Genomic DNA, 22,595 nt, shown 5'->3' with positions numbered 1-22,595 from the left:
GTTTCTCCCTTGACCTGCCTGTGGAGTTGTCTGCATTTCTGCAAACGAGCAGCAAAGCCGTTAAAACACCCCCAGCCAGCACAGTAGCGAATTGCCCCTGTGCTGCACAGCTGAGATACCCCCAGCCTGTGCAGCAGTGAACAACCCCTCATTGCACGGCCATGCAACGCCATGGGAAAAAAAGAAGGTAGAAATTTTCAAAAGCGATAACACTATTGGAAATTCCTGGCAGTACAAAACCCAAATACTTTCCCAGAGAACAGGAGTTCCTCCCTCCTTTCCCTGGCGCTTCACTCCGCAAAAAGCCTCACAAGTGTGCTGCAGGATCTTACCTAACAGACCTGAGCTCAGGCAATAACTGTAACTGCTTTTGTGTCCCAAGGCCAAGTTTCAGTCTGAGAGATGACCCAGACTGGGTGCTGTACAATAAAGCACAGCAGAGATTTGCTTTGTGCGTCTTATTGCTTTCTTCCTTATATTTTCTATTCTTTCCCCAGGAAGACTTTTTATCTCACAGTACAGGTAACTCCTGCTTCAATCAACAAGGCTTTCTCCTGGCAGAACAGGAAAATCAGTCTCTCGTCAGCAGGGCTGAAAGAAATGCTCAAAAAATATAAAGGAAAAAAAATGGAGATTATCTGAGTGCCTTTGAGTTCCACCCTGAGCTTTTCTTCAGCACATCTTACCCACGATGAAAACCAATTCTTGTTTCATTTCAGGGCAGGAGAAATAGGCAGGAGAGGGTAAGGCACCACTTCAGTGTCACAGCGGGACCGTTGGCAGGATCACAGTGAGACATTGGGGACCCGCCTGGACGCGATCCTGTGCGGTCTGCTCTGGTGACCCTGCTTTAGCAGGCGGGTTGGACTGAGTGATCTCCAGAAGTCCCTTTCAACCCCAACCAGTCTCTGATTCTGTGATTCTGTAAGACTCTGGATTTTCCAGGCAGCAGCACATCACCTAAACGACTCCTGCCATTTTTCTCTGTGCAGCGAGAAACTGGCTGTGACTGTCCCAAATTTTTTTTTTTCAAGGGTAACCCAAAAGCAACATAGAAATTATTTCCTGCAGGATGCAGAGAAACAGAGGGTTAAAGAGGCAGGAGAAAGGGGAGAAGGAGGACATGGCTCAGGTGAGTGTTTATACTATTTGAAGTGATGACTCCTTGGTACACAGAGGAAAATCCACACCCATCGCCTTTCTGCCCCAGGATCCTGCCCGCCGTGAGCTCCCCGGTGAAGCAGCAACAGCACTGCAGGGCTCAGCCACCGTGGGAAAGCCAACGGAGCCGCGACGAGTCCTGCCGCACGGTGAGACCCAGATGCGGGTGAGTCAGAGCCCCACCTTGCTTTGAACAGGAAGAAGCAGAGCCCGCGGAGAGGCACCCAAAAAAAAGGCAGAGGACAAGAGGGTGGTTCATACCCACGGGCGCCCCTGGGAACCGATCCCCACTCCCGGGTGCCGCCGCCTGTAGAGCTGGGGTTAAAACAGGGGTGAAGCCTGGTGATGAATTAGCCAGTGTGGCTAATTAGCTGGTGGGATAATGAGAATGGATGGGGGAGTTTTTCCTCCAGCTATCAAAGCACAGCCGGGAAAGACTGACAGGGACTGGCAGGTCTCCAGGGGGCAAGGAAGGAATGGGACGGGGTGAGCAGTCACCGTTACTCACAGGCAGGTAGTTGATTCCACAGCTTTGCCCTGGGAAGGGTCACACAGAGCCCAATGCTGAAAGAGCGGAGACCATGGGATGTGGGAATATCTTCTCGCTGTCTCTCCTCTCAGCTGTGTCCTCGCCACCGCCCTCCTGCCATGGACCAAGTCCCTGCAGGAACGGGCTGTGCCATCCCCAGAAACCAGGGCTGGGGCTTCGGTCCACACACCTCCTGATGTTCAGCAGAGGGATGGACCATTTTCACCTCCATCCTGAGCTGGGGGGACAGGATCTGGGGGTGTTGATCAATAGCGGCTGAATATGAGCCAGCAGTGTGCCCAGGTGGCCAAAAAGGCCAACAGCATCCTGGTTTGTATTGGGAACAGTGTGGCCAGCAGGACTAGAGAAGCGATCGTGCCGCCGTACTCGGTGCTGGTGATGCCACACCTTGAATCCTGGGTTCAGTTTTGAGCCCTTCGCAATGGGAAAGGCCTTGAGGTGCTGGAGCGAGTTGAGAGAAGGGAACGGAGCTGGTGAGGGGCTGGAGCACAAGTGTGATGGGAGCGGCTGAGGGAGCTGGGGGTTCAGCTGGAGAACAGGAGCTGAGGGGAGACCTTCTGATCTCTGACCTGCCTGAAAGGAGCTTGGAGCCAGGGGGGGTCGGGCTCTGCTCCCCAGGAACAAGCGCCAGGACCAGAGGAAACGGCCTCAAGTTGCGCCAGGGGAGGTTGAGGTTGGATCTGGGGAACAATTTCTTCCCCAAAGGGCTGTGGGGCATTGGAACAGGCTGCCCAGGGCAGTGCTGGAGTCACCATCCCTGGAGGGGTTGGACAGACGGAGATGAGGTTCTCAGGGACAGGGGGCAGTGCCAGGGCTGGGGGAATGGTTGGACTCGATGATCTTGAGGGGCTTTTCCAACCAAAATGATTCTGTGATTCTGTGAGTAAGTCATGATGGAGGGACATGTGCAATATCATGCAGCCCCATGGCTGTGCTAAGGACACTGTTGTGACCTGGTGGCAGCAGAGCTGCAGGCACGTTCCATAAACTATCCAAAGGGGAATGACCCTTCCTGGCAGTGGTTTAATGGTAGCACCTCCATGCCCTCCAGCTCAAACCCAGACTGCTCATCAAAGGAGCACCAGTGTGGCAGAACCTGAGGCCAAACCCTCAGGAGAAGACAGGCCCAAATAGTTGGTTTCACTTGGCAAGATGGTCCCCATGTGAGAGCACTGCCGCTCTTTCTATCCATGCTTACAGATGTCCCAGAATGACCAGGAACACGAGAATCCCCTGCCCGGACTGTGTCATCACCCTCTCACCCTCCTTCGGGGCCACAGAAAGTAGGGGAGCTCGGTACAAGCAGAGACACCGATGCTGACACCATGATGGTCTCTCTTTAAAGCTCCATCCTGGGTGAGATGCGCAGCTCCTCACGTTCTTCTTCAGTGTCTTAGGAGTGAGTTTATCTCATTTAGAGCTTGCTGTGCCTCTTCTTTCTCGGAAATCCTGGCACAAAACTCCTTATATCACCTGAGGCGCTCTGAGATACCCTCAGATCCCTGCTGGCTGCTGGAAGGGCTCAGCACCCAGGATGCACATCACTGATCAGGAATCTGCCTCCAGCACAGAACTCGTGCTGCATCCCTGGGAGAGAGCCCAAAATCTGAGCCTTCATGTCTGAACCCAGCCAGAGCAACCAGGCTTGACACTGACTAAAACCAGACTACATGTTCAGGGCCTTAAATTTCACCCGCCAGGGTAGAGCTGTCCAAAGCCAGAGGTGATTTTGCATTGTCCTCTGTCCCAAGGTGCAAACCTGAAATGCTTTAATGGGATCCTGGGATTTTCAAAAAGGATAAGTGATGCTTACATGTTTTTAAAGTAATCTTGGGGGTCTCCAAGTGTAATTTGTTCATCATGAATTTGCCAGCAGTGACAGCAGTGGTGGTGCAGCAAGGGGTATCCTGTGCCAGCAATGTGGGAGGAGAAGATCTACCATCGTCTCCTCTTCCCTCTAGCTATGGGCAGCTATCATTTGCCCACACCTATCCACTTTCTCAGTTCCGTGGCTTTGCAGAGCTTGCAGGACAGTTTGCTTGCATGCTTTTAATTTTTAAAGCTGCCAAACATCAACTCTCCATAAACTGAACCAAACAACCACATCTAAACAATTTTCCCTACCAGCCTGCTCTGTATTGCTCATTCCCTGTTAGGAGAAATCTCTTCGGATCAATCCACCCTCGCCTGGGCAGCTTATAATCAGACACTGAAGTCTAAGATAGTTGCTCTGGGTTCCCTTCATATAACAGCTAGTGGAGAGGAATACTCACCCCATCATCAGACAGAGGTGGAAGGAGGGGCAAATTAATAATTTTCTACTTCCATTGCTGATTAAGGAAGTCCAGATTAAGGTAAGCGATGCTCAGACGTAGCTAGGTGGCCTGAACCTCACCCTTTATCTTTTGTGAGTGCACATACACAGAAACACCCATTTTAATGTTACCAAGGGACAACCTTCTTTCTAGGACGCCAGAGCAGCTCTACCCTGGCAGGACGGAATGATAAACAACACATTTCTTGTGTTTTTCTGACAGGAGCATGAAACAAAGAGGGTGATACCAGGCAGAAGCTTTGCAATGCTCCTGCATCCTCGTGCTGTGTCCATGGGGCACTCACCATTAGAATGTTCCCGATTCTTGTCTTGCCATCACCACTTCTCTGAAAAACCCACCTCCTACAGTCACTAAGCTATCTAGGATGTTTGTTTTCCTTTCTTTCCAAGCGAAAGTCTGCAGAGAAAAGCTCAACATGCTCAGCACTGCCCATGTGCTGGAGGGTAATACATCATTATGGTTGGGATTAAGAGGACTTCACTGTAAATAGCTGGGCTCTGTGACTCATGTTCATAGCTTGGTTCATTTTGCTCATCCTTGGATGGAAACCCTTCTAACTGGATTTCCTTTGCAATTTGTGGCTCCTTTCACTGTATCTGGTTAGACACAAAGAAATGCAAAGAAAGGCTGCGTGGCAAAGAAAGCTTCATCTGACTGTCCAGTCTTGCCTTTTCTGGTGGTGCTCTGACCCAACAGCAAAATGAAGGTTGGAAATTGTATAACTGGTGCCAGTAGCCTGCAAAGGCAATGAAAACAAGACAATTCATTCCCCAAACAGGGACATCACGAATTACATCATTTGTGTCCAGCAACACAAGGAAACAAGGTTTGTATCATGGACTTTTGCAAAGGTGAGTGCTGAAAGTCTGGTTGCTCAGCCAGAGGAGATGCTATCAGATGAAACCTGAAGTTCAGAAGTGAGCGCCCAGCAAAAGCAGTTAGGTATTTAATTTACTTTTGTGTCATGGAAGATCTTCTTTCACGTGTGTGTGTGTGTGCAAGCACATGCACATGCCTGAGAGATGCGGCTCATCACTCAACCTGGACTTTTCCCACAGATTTGGAACTTGTGATATAGAGTCATAGAATCGTAGAATCATTTTACTTGGAAGAGACCCTCAGGATCATCGAGTCCAACCGTAACCTAACCTAACTCTAGCACTAACCCATGTCACTAAGAACCTTGTCTAAACGCCTTTTAAACCCCTCCAGGCATGGTGACTCCACCACTGCCCTGGGCAGCTTGTTTCAAAAAAGGCTGTTCCAAAACATATCGCAGGTCAAGGTGGAGACTCAGGCTGGAGATCTGCAGGGTGATCAGGGCAGCCCACGTGCAGTCTTTCCCTAAGAAACGGATGGACATTTATGCTCAGGGATGGTCCTGAATTCAATAAGAGGCTCAGTTTTGCATGTGAGGCCATTGCAATGGGGCCACAGGGCCAAAAGAGTTCAAGCACCCAATTATGAAGGCACATTTCCTTGCAGGAGGCCACATCATTGCTCATTCCAGCTTTTGAGATGCCTCTGGCATGATCCCCAAATTGTCAGACAAACAACTAGTGACCAGCTGTGCAGATGGAGCTGCTATATCCACTGTACAAAACAGGACATGGCAGCTGCCTGGTCAGCCTGTCCTTTGCAGACACAAAAATAATACTTTTAATATTATTTCTTCTCTTTGAACATAACCAGACACACATGAGCTGCTTTGCTTAGACAGGTGCTAATTCATCTCATACATAACCTTCCAGGCTATTGAATTTTACTGCTCTCTATAAAGCCTTCAGGTTCTCAGATGCTGAGCTTGACTCCTAATATACCCACATCAGCATGTAAATCATAAAAAAATCCACTGGCCTCATTCTCCCTTTTCACATCCAAGTGGAAACTAGCAGTAAGAAAATTGAAATTAGTGATTCAAATTCCAAATTTTCAGGTGTTCTGTCAGGTTAAGGCTGAACCTTAGAGTCACTGGCAATTACCTGTTTGGTGATGCTGAGCCGTCCTGTCGTGCCCAGCTGGTCTTAAGGAGCTTTGGTCTAAAGAGGCACCACAGAGCTTTGTCAAAGAGCTGTCCTGAAATAAACACAGAACTGGGCGTGTGGACAATTCATTTTTTACTGCTGTTAAGCATCTTAGGCTGAACCTGAACTTCATTGCTCTGTCACAAAAGAAAAAAAAAAAAAAAAAAAAAGGTTGCAGGTAATGAGCTAATAACACTTCTCTTTCCCAGCCTGCTTTGCATCTTCAAAGCACTCCACAAGAACAAACTAATTAACTGTCCAGAGAAGAAGCTCATGACTAAGAGCTGAGAAACCATATGAGTCAATCCACTTGCAACAGCTCTTTGCAGATTTCAGTAAAAACTCATTTTGGAGGAAGGTCTGTTTACTGGCCTGACTGGTCACACCAATCCCCGGCCACATTCCAGGGGTGTGAGCGGCGCAGATGGACCCAGCCCAGGAGAAGCCCCACCGACTTCAAAAGAGCATCACCTCGACAGGAATGCCCCAAAACCAACCGTGTGCCTTCCTCCTTCTAATTTGTACGCGCGCTCGGCGCGAGTTGAAACTGCTGAGCTAACAGTCCCTCTGCAAACCTCCGCGAAATGAGGGCACATCTCTCTCTGCTCGGGAAGGCTTTATTTGTAAACAGCCTCTTTCCAAGACCATTAAATCAGAAAGAATACACCGTACCAGGGTCTGCCGGTGAAGAATTTCCTTAACGTACCCTTGGGTGCTACCAACCTGGACTTGGAGCTGCATCCCCAGCTTGAGGAACTGTGCTGGAGTCCCAGCTCTCTTCTCCCTTGCTTTGGGCAAATTATTAAGCTGCCACAAGAATGTGACTTCTCTTGCAGGTCCTTGGCTTTTGGGGAATGTGGGTTACATTTACTTGAGCAAAATAGAGATGAGAACATCATTTTCTTTCGAGGGGTAAATGAGCTCAAAGACTCAGCCCTACAAAAGAATTTAGACATTTCAGGCCAAGAATTTTGTCTTGGAAACTCCTACCTACCTGGGTTTATTTCCACCAGGAAACGTCCCTGGTCTGCCTCGGAGGCAGAAGCTCTAAATGATGGACAAAATTAAACCCAGTTCCCCCAGATCCTCAGCAAATTTCAGCCCAAAGCGTGTGGGGGAGTGCTGAGGAGGAAATACAGCTGTGGGAGGTGCCTTTCCAAGGGAGACACCAAATCCCAGGACACACTTCGGGGATTCCAGCCCCCATCTCCCAACACCTCAGTCCCAGGGATGCTGAGACGTCCACGTACACCCTCCCCACTGCCCCCCTGTTTTGCCTAAGGCATCAGAAAGCTCAATTCAAAACTGCAACTTCCATGAAAGGACTCAAGTTTCTTAAAGCAGCTTCTTTCTATAGCTGTGACCCTCACATCTCTTAGGAAGGTGTTCTCTCCCAAATGCTTTTCCACAGAGCACAGGGCCAAATTTCCAAAATCTCTGCCTCAGCACACCGAGGTCTGGGAAAAAATCGATGGAGGATTTTTGTGCCCATGAGAGCCCACGTCTTTGTGAAGCATCCGCAATTGCTATTCATGCTGCACCCCATCTTCATGGAGCCAACCACAGCTAGGAATTATAGCAGACAGTGATTTCTCCCCCTCGGTTCCTCACCTAGTTCATGGGCAGAAGCTTTGGGGACTTCTGCATCATTTTTCCTTCTTCCCGAAAGCGAAGTGTTTCTTTCTGAGTTGTTTATCGGTTTGCATGCTGGTGGGTTGTCCTGCCCTTAGCACAAGGGCCTGCAAGCTGCAAATGCCAACAGCTTCCAGAATCCTTTAGTTACTCTTCCTTCACAGTGATGATGTTTGGATGGCTGCAGTTAATCACAGGGCTCGGGAACTTACAGGACTAATTGTCCCATTGAGCAAATAATCAGGAGCTGGTTCCCATCCTGCCACAGTGTTCCAGCCAGGACCTCCTGGCTTTGCCCTGCCAGGTCACATAACATTGAACCAGTCTCTGGAGATATTTATCTCTGCCCATTGCCAGGAGAGACCTGGAATTGAAATCAAGGCCGTGAGTTCATCTAATAAGCAACGCTGGGATGAATCTGGACCTACAGTGCCTGATTTACTCTGTGAGTTGGAGGAGCAGCAAGTTGAGCCCTGGCTGGAGCTGGTGGTCGCCAGGGATCCTACAGACGCACCTGGAGCCCAGCGATGCTGAGATCTCCTCCACACTGTGGCTGCTCCACCACGGAGCCCTTGGTACAGCCAACCCAACTTGGTGGCCACGGAGGATGTGCTCTGGGCAGCAAGGCAGGTGATGGGACCTCCATGAGATGCTCAGTCCAAGGGGGGAGACCTGTCCCGACAGGGCCTTCAGGCACCTCTTCCCTCCCCCAGAAATGCTTCTTAGTCTTTGCCAGGATGATTCTGCTTGTAGTGATTTCGAAGTGTTTGAAACACTGGCCTGGACAAAAAATCTGAGGTGGAAAACTTGTCAAAGCCAAATGTTGCCTTTCCAAAATATGCTGGTCAAAAAAATCACCAGAATTCAATAATTACAGAACTTAGCTGAATTTCATATTCTGTCTATTTTACTTTCAGGCGTGGCATGGCACACAGCTGACAGGTAATAGCACTGCAACACCACCTGAAAAGTTATGATAATTGCTCTATTTTTACAGCTAATCAACAGCATCTGGTTCACAGTGGAAGATCAAAGTGTTTCCCTGATCAAAGTGTCCTGTCCTTGTCGTGATATCAAAGTCAGATTTATTGCTCCATGCAGGCACAACTGTGCTTCTTTACTGGTGCAGATAAAAGGTACAAGTGGCTCACAACTCTTCCGAAACCAGGAGAGCGCTGTCAGTAGACTAATTTCAATATTGCATTGTGCCACAATCTAACACATCAGTTGTAGTGCTGGAATTATAAACCAGCGTCATGTGAAGAGAGTATTGAATGCTGCAGCTAAGCCAACGTTAAAAAACAGAGCTCAAAGCCATACTCATATCAAACCAGGGAGACAGGAACTTGAATCTTCTACCTCACCATCGATTGCTGTAACCTCTGAGTTGTTGATAAGGGATGTGTTGCCTTCCCCTGCTGCTCTTCTCTCCTCGTCTGTGCCTTTTGTTTAAGGTCCAGCCTCAGAGGCAAACTGGGCAAAAAACCCATCTCTGTGCAGGTGCTGAGCTGCTCAGCAGCATCAGGCTTCATCAGCATGAACTCCAGCAGCCGCAGCAAACAGCGGGCAGGGATCAGGCAGGGATCGGGCAGGGATCGGGCAGGGATCAGGCAGGGATTGGGCAGGGATCGGGCAGGGATCGGGCAGGGATCAGGCAGGGATTGGGCAGGGATCGGGCAGGGATCAGGCAGGGATCGGACAGGGATCGGGCAGGGATCAGGCAGGGATCGGGCAGGGATCGGGCAGGGATCAGGCAGGGATCGGGCAGGGATCGGGCAGGGATCGGGCAGGGATCGGGCAGGGGTGGTGGCATCTCGGGGCAGCGGTCAGGCACTTTGGGTCTGGCAGCGCGCTTGAATAAATCCGCAGCAGACCAGCTTCCTGCATATTTATTTCCCGCGGGAAGACCTGCAAAGAGAATTGCTGTGTAATGGGGATTTTCCCAGGCACGGGTCATGCCAGGTCTGAAGGCAAAGCCTGCAAGGTCACCCTTCAGCAGGCATTTCCATCTCTTCCGATTTCCAGCAGGCCCAAACTGGACCTTCTGTGGAAAAGGGCACATACCCTGTGCTGGCTTCGTGCAGTGAGAGTACAGAGTGCAGGAACTCCGTCTTGGCCAAGGCGACAGTGCTTTGAGAGCAAAATCACATCCCTCATCAAACGTGTTAATGACTGACTGTGTTTTTGACCATCCACAGACTTAGGACCTGAGAACTGCCATCTGAGAGAATAAAACTAAAACTCAGCATTGCATCTGTCTTCCCTTCGGACCACCCGACCTGCTTCTCTGATGAGTCTTGTCCAGTGCCCTCAGGCTCCTCTGGCCCAGCTCCCTGTGGCCAGCACAGCCCTGAGCCCTCCGCTTCCTCTGCCAGAGCACAGACTCAGCCCGCTACAGACGAGGGATACCCTAAAATGCATCCTCTGCTGTTGGGTGCTTGTGTCCTGGGACAGCCCATCAGTTGGGACTGATACTCTCTACAACTACCTGATAGGAACCCTCAAGATCATCGAGTCCAACCGTTCCCCAGCCCCGGCACTGCCCCATGTCCCTGAGAACCTCATCTCCGTCTGTCCAACCCCTCCAGGGATGGTGACTCCAGCACTGCCCTGGGCAGCCTGTTCCAATGCCCCACAGCCCTTTGGGGAAGAAATTGTTCCCAAGATCCAATCTAAACTGACCTCAGGATTTGAGGTTTGGCCTCCCCAGCACCCAGCACAGGGACAGTCGCTGCCCGGGGCCTGCTGGCCACACCAGTGCTGGTACAAGATTTGTGGGACAAGCTCCTGTTCTCCAGCTGAACCCCCAGCTCCCTCAGCCGCTCCCATCACACTTGTGCTCCAGCCCCTTCCCCAGCTCCGTTCTCTTCTCTGAACTCGCTCCAGGACCTCAAGGGCTTTCCAGGCTTATCCCAGCTCCTCTTAGGTCTCAGCATCTCAGTGCTCCTGCCAGTGGTTGCTGCCATGCACCAAAATGAATGGATTACAACTGGGACTTCAGCTGAAACCTGGGCATGAGAGCACACGCAAAAGCAATGATTCAGCCATCACCAGGAAGCTTATTTTCCTTCCACTAAGTGCCAATAAAATGCTGCTTCCAGACAGCAGCTAAAGTCTCTTTCTTGCCATCCCAGATCATTGTTGCCTGCTTTGTCAGCGGGACTTGTCTGATGGACACGGGTCATTGCGTAGATGCTGAACTGTGCTTGTGGTGCATTAAAGACTTCATTGATGATTTAACACATCTGTGGAATCAGCATAAACCGTGGCTGACTTTAACCAATTATAAGCAATTGATACCTATGAATTAGACGGTATAGGCAGTGATTCACAGGGCTAAGATATTAAATGAAACCTAAAGTTTTATAAGGCATTTAAAAATCATCATAAAAAACTTGCGAACGTCAGGTACTTTCATGAACAATTGGACCTGCCCTGCAGAGGAGTGTGCTGAGGAAGGACATCACACAGCAACACGATATCTTGGGACTCTGAAGACAAGAATTCCCGGTCTGCAAGGTGTTTCAAAATTCAACAGTTACATCCTCTTTCTCCCTCTTAAAACACAGCCTGTTGTTAGATCTTCAAAATATCAGAGGCTGTATTGCTTCGTTTTTCCACTGCCTGGGCAGTGGGGACTCTGTGCCAGCCAGGATCCGCTGTTGTCACGGACCTGGTGTGTGTGTTGTCCTGCTGGTGCTGGCACCCCCTCTCCAGCCCCAGAGGGCTCAAATCCCGTGTCCTGCACCAGGGGCTGTGGGGCCACCTCAGACTTAGTGTTGTGCCTGAAGCGGGGAAGTAGCGCTCCAAGAGCTTCAAGATGGGGATGAGGACAACCTTCATCATGCGTCCCAGCTGAGAGCAAGAAGTTCCACATCCCCATCTGGAGAGACACACTTGGCCCTGGCAGCATTTCAGCATCAAGAGCTGCCTCTCCATTGTCCCACAGGTTCTTGTGGACCACTCACTGCAGCTACAACATGGACCATAAAGCTGGTAGCATGCATGACCCCGGCTCCCTGGGACACGTCTTGGCCGGGGGGCATCCAGACAGCAATCCCAGAATCTCCTGTGCTGTCCAGAGCATGCCTGGCCGATGTGACCTGATTAAAGACATCAGCAGGCTGCTTCTGTTTGTAGCCGTAGTGGCAAGACCAGGGTCTAAAATATCTGTATTTGAGCCTGGCTTTGCCTCCAGGTGGGTCCTGGGTCTTGACTGGGCAAAAAGCATGAGGGTATCTTACACACATCTGTGGTTTAGCACAGCCACAGCTCAAAACATCAGCTCAGTATTTTATCAGCACCTTCTTGGTAACAAAAGCATCCTCTTCTGCATCCATTCCATGGTGTGGGGATGGTGGTACCCTGGGAAGGACCCTGGCATGGGGCTGTATCGACAGACCATGAGGTGCACATACTTGTGAGAGATGGGCACAGGTCTGCTGGGGTCTGAGCTTGTGCAGGAGTGTTATAACACTCGTCCTGAGCACAGAAGGAGGATGCTTTGTACCCCGGGCTGGCAGCAGTCTCTGGAGCTTTGAACTCTGGCCAAGGCATTGGCATCACTTGGAGGAGGGCAGAGTCCTGTGCCACGCGGGGCGGTAGGACATGAGCCCTGTGCTGTACCCACCAGCACACACACCTCACTGCAGCACCTGCCACCGTCTCCACAGCCAAAAGGAGCCTGAGATGTCACACTGCACAGACTGTGTGGGACACAACGTGATCCCTGTCTGGTGCTTTGGCTGAGACACCAGAAATGCACTTGGGCAGACGCTGGTTTCGTGTGCTGTGCTCCAGAGTGGTGCTGCACAAGGGACTGTCCCTCAAAGGGCCACAGCATAGAAAGGGTTCGCGTGCTGGGGCAGAAGATGTTGCTCCTCTGCAATGTGCTAGAGGACAAGTGTGATGGGAGCGGCTGAGGGAGCTGGGGGTTCAGCTGGAGAACAGGAGCTGAGGGGAGACCTTCTGATCTCTGACCTGCCTGAAAGGAGCTTGGAGCCAGGGGGGTCGGGCTCTGCTCCCCAGGAACAAGCGCCAGGACCAGAGGAAACGGCCTCAAGTTGCGCCAGGGGAGGTTGAGGTTGGATCTGGGGAACAATTTCTTCCCCAAAGGGCTGTGGGGCATTGGAACAGGCTGCCCAGGGCAGTGCTGGAGTCACCATCCCTGGAGGGGTTGGACAGCCGGAGATGAGGTTCTCAGGGACATGGGGCAGTGCCGGGGGTGGGGGAACAGTTGGGCTTGAAGGTCTTTTCCAACCAAAATGATTCTGTGGTTCTTTGATTCTATGTTACTCCTCATAGCTCCCGGGAAAGGTGAAGGGATGTCCTGCTGGGAAGGGCAGAGCTCTCTGTCCCTCATGCCGTGCTCCAGAGGACGCTGATGCTTTGATCTGGCACCCAGAGGTTCTGCTGCCCATGGGGACATTGAGACCACACAGCAGTGCTGCAGGACACAAGTACACGGCAAATTTCCACAGCGACACAGCACTGCGAGGCTGTTTGCACCCTGCATGACCCTCCAAAAGCTGCTGTCAGGAGTCCCTCACTCTGCAGTGCACAGCAGCGGGGCTGACCCCCTGACCTAAGACTCATCCACTTGCTGCGTAACCTCATCTGGGTGTTCCTGCTCTGGCGGGGGGATTGGACTGGATGATCTTTTGAGGTCCTTTCCAATCCCTGACATTCTGTGATTCTGTGATTCTGTGGATGACAGGATGGGGACAACACGCCTGCACACCAGAGCTGCTCACCAGCACCCAGCACCCTGCACCACACTCCACCAAACCTTGGCACAACATTCTGTGTCATTGCAACCATCGTGCAGCCCATGCAACCCCTGGGTTGATGCCAGCACCCCTGTGAGACCCCGGAGAAGATCCCAGAGTGAGTATTTCTGCTTCCCGCACCACGCTCTGCCATGTCCAAGCACGGCAGCAGCACGCTCACCGTGCAAAGCCACGGACACGGGTGGGAGAGGGCGCAGGGGAGGGTCGGTGGCAGGGCTGGGCGCTGACTCGGCTCTTTCGCAGGATTGTGCCACCGAGCACGGGGCGCAGGAGGGAGGTGCCAGGCAGGGAGGGAGCGCGCAGGTTTCGGCCCCGGCGCAGGGAGCCAGGCTGGCGGGGGTCCAGCGCGCTGCCGGGACAGGCATCGCTGTGGGAAGCAGGGAGTGTCCCCAAACCCCCACCCTGGGCGCTGCCAGCCCCGCGGGGACGGGCAGAGCAGCTGCAGCACCTCTGCACGGCACCGGGCACCGGCCCTTGTCTGCCAGAAAGGTTTTGCGGGTGGATCTTTGCAGCCTGGGAGAAGGGGATATATTTTTCCAAGCCAGGATATTTTTTTTCTGCCCAGAGCCACATGTCGGGCAGGGTGGAAATGTCACTTGACAGACCTTTGCTCAGCCACCCTCCAGGTATTTAATGTCCCAGCACTGCTGCCCTCCCCAGCTCTCCCCTTTTGTCCCAATAAGGGATCGCATTCATCCCCACACGCCTCATTTTTGAGGGGGCAGGTGATGTGGGCCAGTTGCCCTCCGTTTGCTGCCTCACTGAAGCTGAGGTTTCCCAGAGCCTTTCTCCCCAAAACCAGATGGCAATTGTTGAGGTCAGCAAAACAAGTTGTGATCTGACAGGCAGCACAAGGGAGAAATCTGCAGGATGCCCCCACATCACTGGGCCTGCGATGGGGAGGACAGGCAGCCCCAGCAAGAAGGGAGACAAAATGTCTTGCCAAGGGACAAGAATCCCTTGAAGATCCACCATCCTGTGCATCCACCCCCTTCGCCACTGCTCTGGGAAATGCCTCGTGGATGCTGCTGAACAACAGCAAGGGACATCTTGCCCCAGGTCATGCCAGCCTGGTGTTTTCTGCTGGCTGACAGTGCAGGTCCAGGCACTGCGAACACTTGGGATTATGCAGCTGATGTGCCCCCATGGGCATTGCATGTGGGAGTGTGCTGCAGAGGTGCCCACAGCTGGATGAGAGAGATCTGCACCCCTGAAAGGACAGATGAACCATCTCTCCACACTGACTCATCTCTGCCTGCTGTCAGAAGCATGCAGAGGCAAACACAGCTGGTCCGGACCCTTTGGGAAGAAGAAGGAATAGGGATTAAAGTGGCCTGGAAGCAGGGCTTGCAGATAATCCATGGGCCAAGGGGTTTGGAAGCTGTGCCCCATCCATACTGTCCCACAGGGTCAGCCCTGACACGGAGACGAGCGAGGGGGCTCTGGTGCAGGAAAGCAGGAGCTAAAGTGGCCATAAGTAGGCTTGCCCCAAATTGCAGCAGGAGAAGCAGCTCAGATAACCGAGGTCTGTTATAAAACCTCCCGAGGACTGCAGGTGTGAGATGCTGTGAGGCAAGGGGACATGTTACTCAGGAGGTCCTGGGTGGTCGATGCATCCTCGTGCACCCCAGGGAGCGGGTATGCAGCTGCACCCGCTCAGTCGAGCTCTGCTGGGACTGTCCTGGGGCTGTTCCTTCTGGGCTCATTTGGGATGGAGGCAACACCCACACCCCGTCACCATTCTCTTTATTTACAGATACAACATCAGCTGGGGGTGTGGAGATGAGGAACGGCACCTCACAAAGCATCTGCCCCCCAGACCACACGGTGCCTGCGGCAAGGTCTTTGCAGGCTCTGTGCAGTGGGAGGGCAGGTGCCGGCCCCACGACGTGGTGAAGCCAGCTGGGCGACTGCAAGGCAATACATGGAGCCTCCTTTGCCTTCTGAGTCATCTATTTCCACCGGCCACCAACCATGGTCTTGCCACGGGCACCCTTTGCCCTGGAAGGGAAGCAGAAAAGCACAGGCAAAAAGTTATTAGTGACTGTGAAAGGAGGGGGAAGGTGGGTGCCATCGGAGGAGAATCAGGCCCTGCAAAGAGTCCCAAGCCATCTCTGGTTGGTGGTCACTGCCCTGTGAGGAAAAAGGTCTTTAGTGGCCCCAGGTAAGAGTCTGGCACCTGAGTCAGTGTGTGTTTTGGGACTGTACAGGAACAAGCTCATGCATTCTGCCAGGTGTTTCTAAGGAGCCCAAATTCCCTTCCCATGTTCCTCCCTCCCAAGGATCCTTCAGAGAAGAAACGACGGAGCTGAATCTTGGCTGCGGAGGGATAAGGGCAGCCACGGGATCCTTCTCCCAGGAACCAGAACCTGTGAGGCTGTTTCCAGCACCCACCACATCGCTCACCTCAACCAGCACCAGGGGAACGGGCACCGCTCTGGGCACGGGTGAGCAGAGAGGAGGAGGCTCATGTGGACAGCGAAGGGCATTTCTGGCACATTATCCCAGGAGCCACCAGCCCAGCTCTGGCTGCCCGTCCCCAGCCCTACTGCTGGCCCCACGTCAGCCCCAGTGTCCATGCAGCACACGCGTGGTGGGGGACACGGCACTCGGGAAATGCCTGTACTCACCCTTTGCTGCAGGAACGGGCCATGTTGGGGCAGAAGAGAAAAGAGATTTGGTGTAAGCGGGGGGAGATGCTGCTGAATGTCACGCGGGACAGGCTGAGCACCTCTCGTGCGAGTTGGCAGGGTGGGATGGGGATGCAAGAGCAGCGTGGTGTTCTCAGGGGTGAGGGCTAAACACCCACCTCCACCCTCCTATGAAGGGTCTCCCAGTCCTGTGCAGGGGACATGGGCACAGGGGCAGGCTCCCCTGTCCTGGCAGGGCTGCACAGCTCCCGCCACCCATGGGATTTCTCCTCCCACACAAACTGGGGTCTCCAGCACCTTCTCTGAGATGCTGGGCAGAGCCCTCAGGGCTAGGGGCAGCTGGAGGCTGGCAGGACCACATGGGACACAAGGTTCCCTGTGCAGAGGTGGGGTCATCCCGGGGTCCATCCGCGGCCAGGGTCTCTGGGGCAGGGGGAAGCTGGTGGAGGTGGGAGGCAATGAGGGGTCTGTCAACGGGAGTGAAGCAGCACGGACTGAAGTCCCTGGGCCAGACCTGCAGGTCCATGAGCACTGGGCGCCAGTGGGACAAGGGGCAGGAGTGGGAAGGACAGGAGGTGGCTCTGCAAGGGAGAGTCAGGAGATACCCAGGGAGGGAGCTGGGGCCAGGGGAGCAGGGAGCTGGAAAGGCAGGAGGCATTGAGGAAGGATGCTCTGCCTGCCCAGGGACTTACACTTTCTGGTGGTCACTGACACGGTTTCGGAGGACGTTGATCTGCAAGAGAAACATGGATGGATGGTGAGGCCTGGCAGGATGCCCCATGCAGGAATGAGGGTTGGGGTGAAGGTGCATGACTGATTTCTGTCCCCTGGGGTTCTCGTGTGGGGTTTAACACAGGGCTGTGATGCATGGGGCAGCAGGAAGCCTGTTGTGGTGCAAAGCACACGTCCCCAGGAGCTGGGAGGTCACAGGGCCACCACACAGACTCTTTCAGCAGCTGCCACATTCTGCAGCATTGCACAGCTGCGGGCTCAGCCTTGCCAGGATGACTGGCAAGCACTGGAAGGGTTGGTTTGATCCGGGCTTATCTCCAAAAGGGAGGCAGATGTGGCTTTGCTTTGTGGTGCAGAGCCTCACGGGTGTCTGTCACCCCATGCACAAGGGGATCCTTTCCTGATGCAGCCAGTTTTCCTGCAACAGCATCACCAGCCAGATAACACACCTCGTGTCCCACGTGGGGAGCAGAAGGAGCAGCCAGGCACACGGAGGGCGAGCAAACCCACAGGAGGACCTCCTGGCTCACCTCATATTTCTGCCGCTTGAACTTTTCCTGCAGGTCAAATTTCTCAGCCTCTAGGTCGCGGATGGTTTGCCAGAGCTCCTTGGCCTTTTCCCTGTGGGAAGAGCTGGCTGGTGTCAGTGCAGAAAAGGGATGCGGCTCACAGGGAGGTCACTGCAGGGGATGGGGCAGTGATGCCACCATCTGGCCCGCTGCACCCCGGTGGGCTCTCTGCAGGCTCTGTGCCCACCCAGGGGTGTGTTGGTCAGTCCCAGGTGGGGACGGAACACATGGGCGGGAGGTTGGGATACACGGGACACGCATGTCCCATGCATGTGGGCATGGCTCCCTCTGATGGCCAGCAGCAGCCTGGCAGTGGTGGCCCAGCAGAGCCACCGAGCCCATGTCCCCGGTGGGGTGTCACAGCCCATCTCCAGTGGTGCCACCACCTCTTGTCCAGGCTGCAAGCCCCACGAAGCCCTCACTGGCCCAGGGTCCTGCCCCAGGAGGTGGGACCCAAAGCAGAGCCCCTGTTCTGGACATCCCTCCTGCAGCCCGTGCTCACCTCAGCTTGTCTTCACTGAGGTGGTCGATGTTCAGGGGCTTCCGCCGTTCACTGAGGATCTTCTTCTTCTTCTCCCGCTCTGTTTGCCTCTTCCCACCCTTTTTCTCTGACTGAGGAAACCATCAGTCTGTCAGAGGGAAGGAAATCTGCCCAGCTTTTGCTCTGCCGCTGTCCTTAGCTCTGCCCCCAGCACCCTCTGCTTTTGTGTCTCCAGAAGCACATGAGGTCCTCAAAGAAATTTTGGCAATAGTGGACAAGACACCCCTCACACCCCGTCCCTGTCCCAGAGGCAGGGATGAGGCCAGCATGTGGCCTCACTTTGGCCCTCTGACCTCTGCTGTGATCCAGTTGTGGTGGCCTTTCTTCTTCTGCTTGTAGGAACCACAGTCTACCAGCACTGAGAATGCGCGCAGTGCCGTGGGGCCAGCCCTTGGTCAAGCCCTTCCCAGCAGCACCTGTGGCTTAATTGCAACCACCTGGGAGGGGGATCACACCTTTTGCATGTAGCCTCCAAAATGCAGCATGTTGGACAAAGCTTTCTTCTTCCGCGCTTCCTCCTCAGCCCTCTTCCTTGCCTCCTCTTCCTCTTTGCGAGCTCTCTCTTCCTGCCAGGATCAGGAGTGGGTCAGGAGTGGATGGATAGAGACCTCGTGGACTGTCTTGCATGCAACACACAGCTCGTGCCCCTGTGTGCTTGTGTTCCCCAAGACCATCCCAAGCTCCCCGGCCCTGGAGGGAGACTCACAGCCATGCGGGCTTGGCGCTCCTTCTCCCTCTCGCTGCGAATCCGCTGCTGCTCTGCCCTCTCTGCTCGCCGCTGCTCCTGCAGGAGGAGAGAACATTGGCTTGGACACCCCAATCTGCATCCTCCCTGTCCCTAGGGACACGTCCCTGACCCCAAAAGCCCTGAGAGCCCCCAGGGCAGATCTACTGCTCTCACATCTCCCAGGAGAGCACATGGACCAGAGCCTGCAGGGGAAGGTGTATGTCCATCAGGCAACCAGACTACGGGCTTCCCAGCACCAGGGTACAAAACTTGGCTCAAATCTCAGGCTCTGACTTGCAGGGACATGAGATGCCTCAAGTCTTTGTGGTTGGGACTGTGAGGAAAGAATCGTGGCTGTTTGCCCACAGAGGTGGCAATAGCGGTGGCGGGGGGGGGCTGTAGACATACAATCCTGTCCTTGAGGGAAATGAGCTCCTCTTCCTCCTTCTTCCTGCTCTCAAAGTGGGCTTCGATGAGGGCCTGCAGTTCATTCAGGTCCTTCTCCATGCGCTTGCGGTGGATGTCCTGCACCGGACAGAAACAGCGCTGATGGCTACGCTCCCACCCACGAGTGAAGCCCTCCAGGAGCTGCAGAGACCCTGGACACCGTGTGGAGGAGCGATGTGAGGGGATCATCTCATGGGGGTTGACACTGAGTGCACTACTCACATCAAAATCCAGTCTCTCGCCATCTGGGATTTTGGGAGGCACCAGGTTTGGCATGAAGACCCTGCAATGGAAGGTGAGCAGGATGGTGAGCCTGCAGCAGACACCTGGGACAGGCCGGTGCCTTTCATCCATGCACCGATCTGCCCAGCCTTCCTCTCTGAGCCTCGCAGCCCCCTGGGGATGCAGAGCGGGCACATTTTGAGGACAAGGAAGTGTAATTGCTGGAGGTTGCCAGCTGGACAGGCTCAGAGGAAGACCTCTGGTATTCCCGGGAAACACTCCAAGGTGCCCGCATGGCTGGAATAATTCTACAAGCTGCAGGCAACCTTGGCCATGACCCTTTGCCAGGCACCCTGGGGCTGGCAGGCACCCCCCTGCTCACCCAAAAGAGGACAGAGGAACAGTGTGCTCCAGTGTGACCTGACACAGGGAGCTGGAAACCATCCTCATCCTCTGTGGGCTTGAGGAAGGGCAGGAGATGCTCAGTAGAGGCACATAAAGACACAAAGGGTTGAGGAGATCACAGCAGATCTGCCTCCTAGAATGGAGCAATCCAGTGCTCCATGAGGACCTGCAGGCTCCTGGCAATGGTTCACAGCCCCGGGGATGCTGGCACTCATGCAGTGCCTGCCCCATGCCAGCCATGGCCAGGAGCAGATGGGAGAGGTGAGATCCTGGCTGTGCCATGGACCATGTACCCCAGGCTGGGGCGCACACAGATTTTTACCAGCTGCAGGGCCACAGGACAACTGGGCCTCCTCCAAGGAGCACACAAATGCTTCAAGACTTCATCCTTAGGATCCTCTTAATATTCTGTGTTTATCTGCCTTTTTCTTTCCCTTTTTCTTTCCATGCCCAGGTCCTCACCCTGCTTTCATGCTTTTGAGGCCCCCCTGTCCCGTGCCCTTTGTGGATCGTGATGCTAAGCCCATCACATGGAGCCTCTGCCCTGGCACAGCTTCTAGTTCAGACCTCGCACCAGAGAAAATGCACCAACACTTACTTGGGCTTTGGCTTCGATTCACCTGCGGGTCCCCAGGAGCAGGAGAGAAAGACAACGTTAGTGTCACAGCGGCGTTTGCGTTCATGCCGTGACCCAAAACCCACGACACTAAGCTGAACTCAGCACAGACTGCTCTGGGGGTCACCCTCCAGCTAAGAGCCACCCAGTGGGGTGCCCATCTGTGTGACAAAACCCAAGACTCATCTTCATGCTCCTGGTCGAGCAGATAGATGTTTGGTACCTCCTTACACAGGTGAAAGGACAGTCCCTCCCACCCCAGAGAGGAACGAGGACGGATACTTCACCTTCCCCGGGCTCCTTCTCTCCGTCCCCCTCTCCACCTGTGGAAAACATGATGCTTTGGCCAGTCCTACCATGCCCCCTGCCCAGCCAGGCTGTTCCCCTCTGCCTCGTGCTTGTCCCCACCGCAGATCCACCCCCAGGATGAACCAGCAGAGATCGGGTCCCTCATGGACATCCCTCACCCACAGACAGACCAGGAGAGACTCAGATTCTCTCCAGGAGGAACTCAGACAAGCTTTGCAAGAGCTCAGGCTGGGAAAACAGTAGTACTACCCTCTCCATCTGTATTTTGGGTGATTTTCTTACCTAGGCAGCACAAAGCCATCCCTCCTGCAGACCTCCTGCTGCCCCAGCCCTGGTGGAGGCTGGGCCAGGGCAGCTTTGACCCATTTAGCACAGATTTTCTCTCTTCAGTAGCCAATTAATTCAACACCGAAAACCCCGGAGGGGCCAGTGTCTTGGGAGACTGGGATCAAGACTGAAATGGCCAAAAACTGCCCCTCCTCCATTCCCGCTTTACCTTCTTCTGGTGCTTTCGTTTCATCTTCTTGTTCTGTTTCAAAAGCAATGGGCAGAATATGAGCATCGATGGGTGAAGGCAGCCACATCCCCCAGCACAGCGGGGTCCCAGGACCCCGACTCGAGGATCTGGGCTGGCCCCACCAGCCGTGACAGCACAGGGACACACATCAGGCAACCCCATCGGCACCAGAGAGGTCTCGTGAAGCCCAGTGCTCTTCGGATGGTGAGACACAACAAAGCATGACCCCAGCTCTGCAAGTTCCCCCTCTAAGGCTACAGGGACCTCTTGGTGGAACAGGCTTAACTCCTTTTTGGCATTATTTCAAAGTGCTGGACACAAACTGTTTGATCAGCAACCAGCAGAAAAAAAAACCATTATCCTCACGCTTGCAGGGCCAAAGCACTCAGTAGATCAAGAAAGGGCAGCTCAGTTTTGACACTCTCCTTACTGGAAACCACAGATCCAGGAGCGAGATGTCCATCTGTATTGCTGGCCCACTGTTACAGGCCATGCTGGGACATCCCAGACCCTGCCAGCACCCCACCGAAACAGAGCATGGCTCCAGTCAAGCCATGAGAGCTCACTGCCAAAGCCACCACACACCTTCTGCCTTGGTTTCTTCGGTCTCCTCCTCCGCCTCTTCTACTTGTTCTTCCTGACCTGTGGAATAACGGGCAGCATGAGTCCAACAGCCCTCGCTCCTGCTGCTCCCTACGGACCCCAGTACCAGGACAACGGTGGCACAAAACCAGCCGAGAGACCCATGGAGACACAGCCACAGCAGAAAGAACCAGCGGCTCAGAAAGCAAAGGGCTTCGCTCTAACCTTCACCCAAGGACTGGTCTCTGTGCTTTGGGGAGGGGCGGGAAATAAAGTTAAAGGATTTCTAGCCACCTCCTGGTTTGTCCCTCATTCCCTTTCCTGCTGTCCATACTCTCAGACCCCAGGATGGCGGGAGTGATTTCTATTGCTTTCCTCTAACCAGCAAAGGACAAGAGTGGCTGGCATTAGAGAACATGCCTTCAGCACCTTCATGATCTCATTTATGACACTGTTGGAGCGTTTTTCCACTGGAGGGAGCAATATCCCCACAAGAGTCCTCCATTGCAGTCAGAGTGTCTGGGGCCCACAGGTCCTGGGAAGACTTGTGGTCCCACAGCAAGAGAAAAGGAAAGAAAGAGAAGATAGCAAACCACGAGCGCGTTTGGTCGATAGATGTAAGAGAGAAGCCACAGACACAGGAGCAGATACACACAGCACAGCAGCGTGGGAAGGAGTGCAAGAAGCAAGAGAGATAAGTGGAAGAATGAAAGAAAACCATTTCCCAACCAGGGAGAGGCAAAAGACACACCGACCCACGACAATTCACAGCAGCAGTGGAGAGA

General features: G+C 53.7%; 1 protein-coding gene across 3 annotated transcripts; it reads right to left on the bottom strand.

The window, feature by feature from the left end:
• Positions 1-15,226: 15,226 nt before the first annotated feature.
• On the bottom strand, positions 15,227-21,233 carry TNNT2 (troponin T2, cardiac type). Of its 3 annotated transcripts, none has more exons than XM_065649501.1 (11): positions 21,208-21,233; positions 20,690-20,725; positions 20,385-20,406; positions 19,382-19,442; positions 19,121-19,237; positions 18,692-18,769; positions 18,441-18,551; positions 17,947-18,056; positions 17,406-17,496; positions 16,836-16,876; positions 15,227-15,493 (listed from the first exon to the last, which is right to left on the bottom strand). In XM_065649501.1, exons 4-11 carry the CDS (start codon positions 19,433-19,435, stop codon positions 15,445-15,447), a joined length of 651 nt encoding a protein of 216 aa, XP_065505573.1. In that variant the 5' UTR covers positions 19,436-19,442; positions 20,385-20,406; positions 20,690-20,725; positions 21,208-21,233; the 3' UTR covers positions 15,227-15,444. The 3 variants fall into 3 exon arrangements, with proteins under 3 accessions (XP_065505573.1, XP_065505571.1, XP_065505572.1); XM_065649499.1 differs by lacking the exon at positions 15,227-15,493 and adding an exon at positions 16,104-16,191; XM_065649500.1 differs by lacking the exon at positions 15,227-15,493 and adding an exon at positions 16,262-16,331.
• Positions 21,234-22,595: the final 1,362 nt, after the last annotated feature.

This window comes from Caloenas nicobarica, chromosome 21 (genome assembly GCF_036013445.1).
Source record: "Caloenas nicobarica isolate bCalNic1 chromosome 21, bCalNic1.hap1, whole genome shotgun sequence".
NCBI classification, from domain to species: domain Eukaryota; kingdom Metazoa; phylum Chordata; class Aves; order Columbiformes; family Columbidae; genus Caloenas; species Caloenas nicobarica.
Note: the sequence above shows the minus strand (reverse complement) of the source record. Positions and strands in the feature narration are given on the sequence as shown.

What these genes read in the sequence shown, in the direction of transcription:
- TNNT2 (XM_065649499.1), bottom strand. Translation starts at nt 19,435, where the DNA reads ATGCCAAACCTGGTGCCTCCCAAAATCCCAGATGGCGAGAGACTGGAT. An exon ending in GCGAGAGACTGGATTTTGAT is followed by an intron (nt 19,238 to 19,381) that starts GTGAGTAGTGCA and finishes TGTCCGGTGCAG; the next exon opens with GACATCCACCGCAAGCGCAT. An exon ending in CTCAGTGAAGACAAGCTGAG is followed by an intron (nt 17,497 to 17,946) that starts GTGAGCACGGGC and finishes CTCTTCCCACAG; the next exon opens with GGAAAAGGCCAAGGAGCTCT.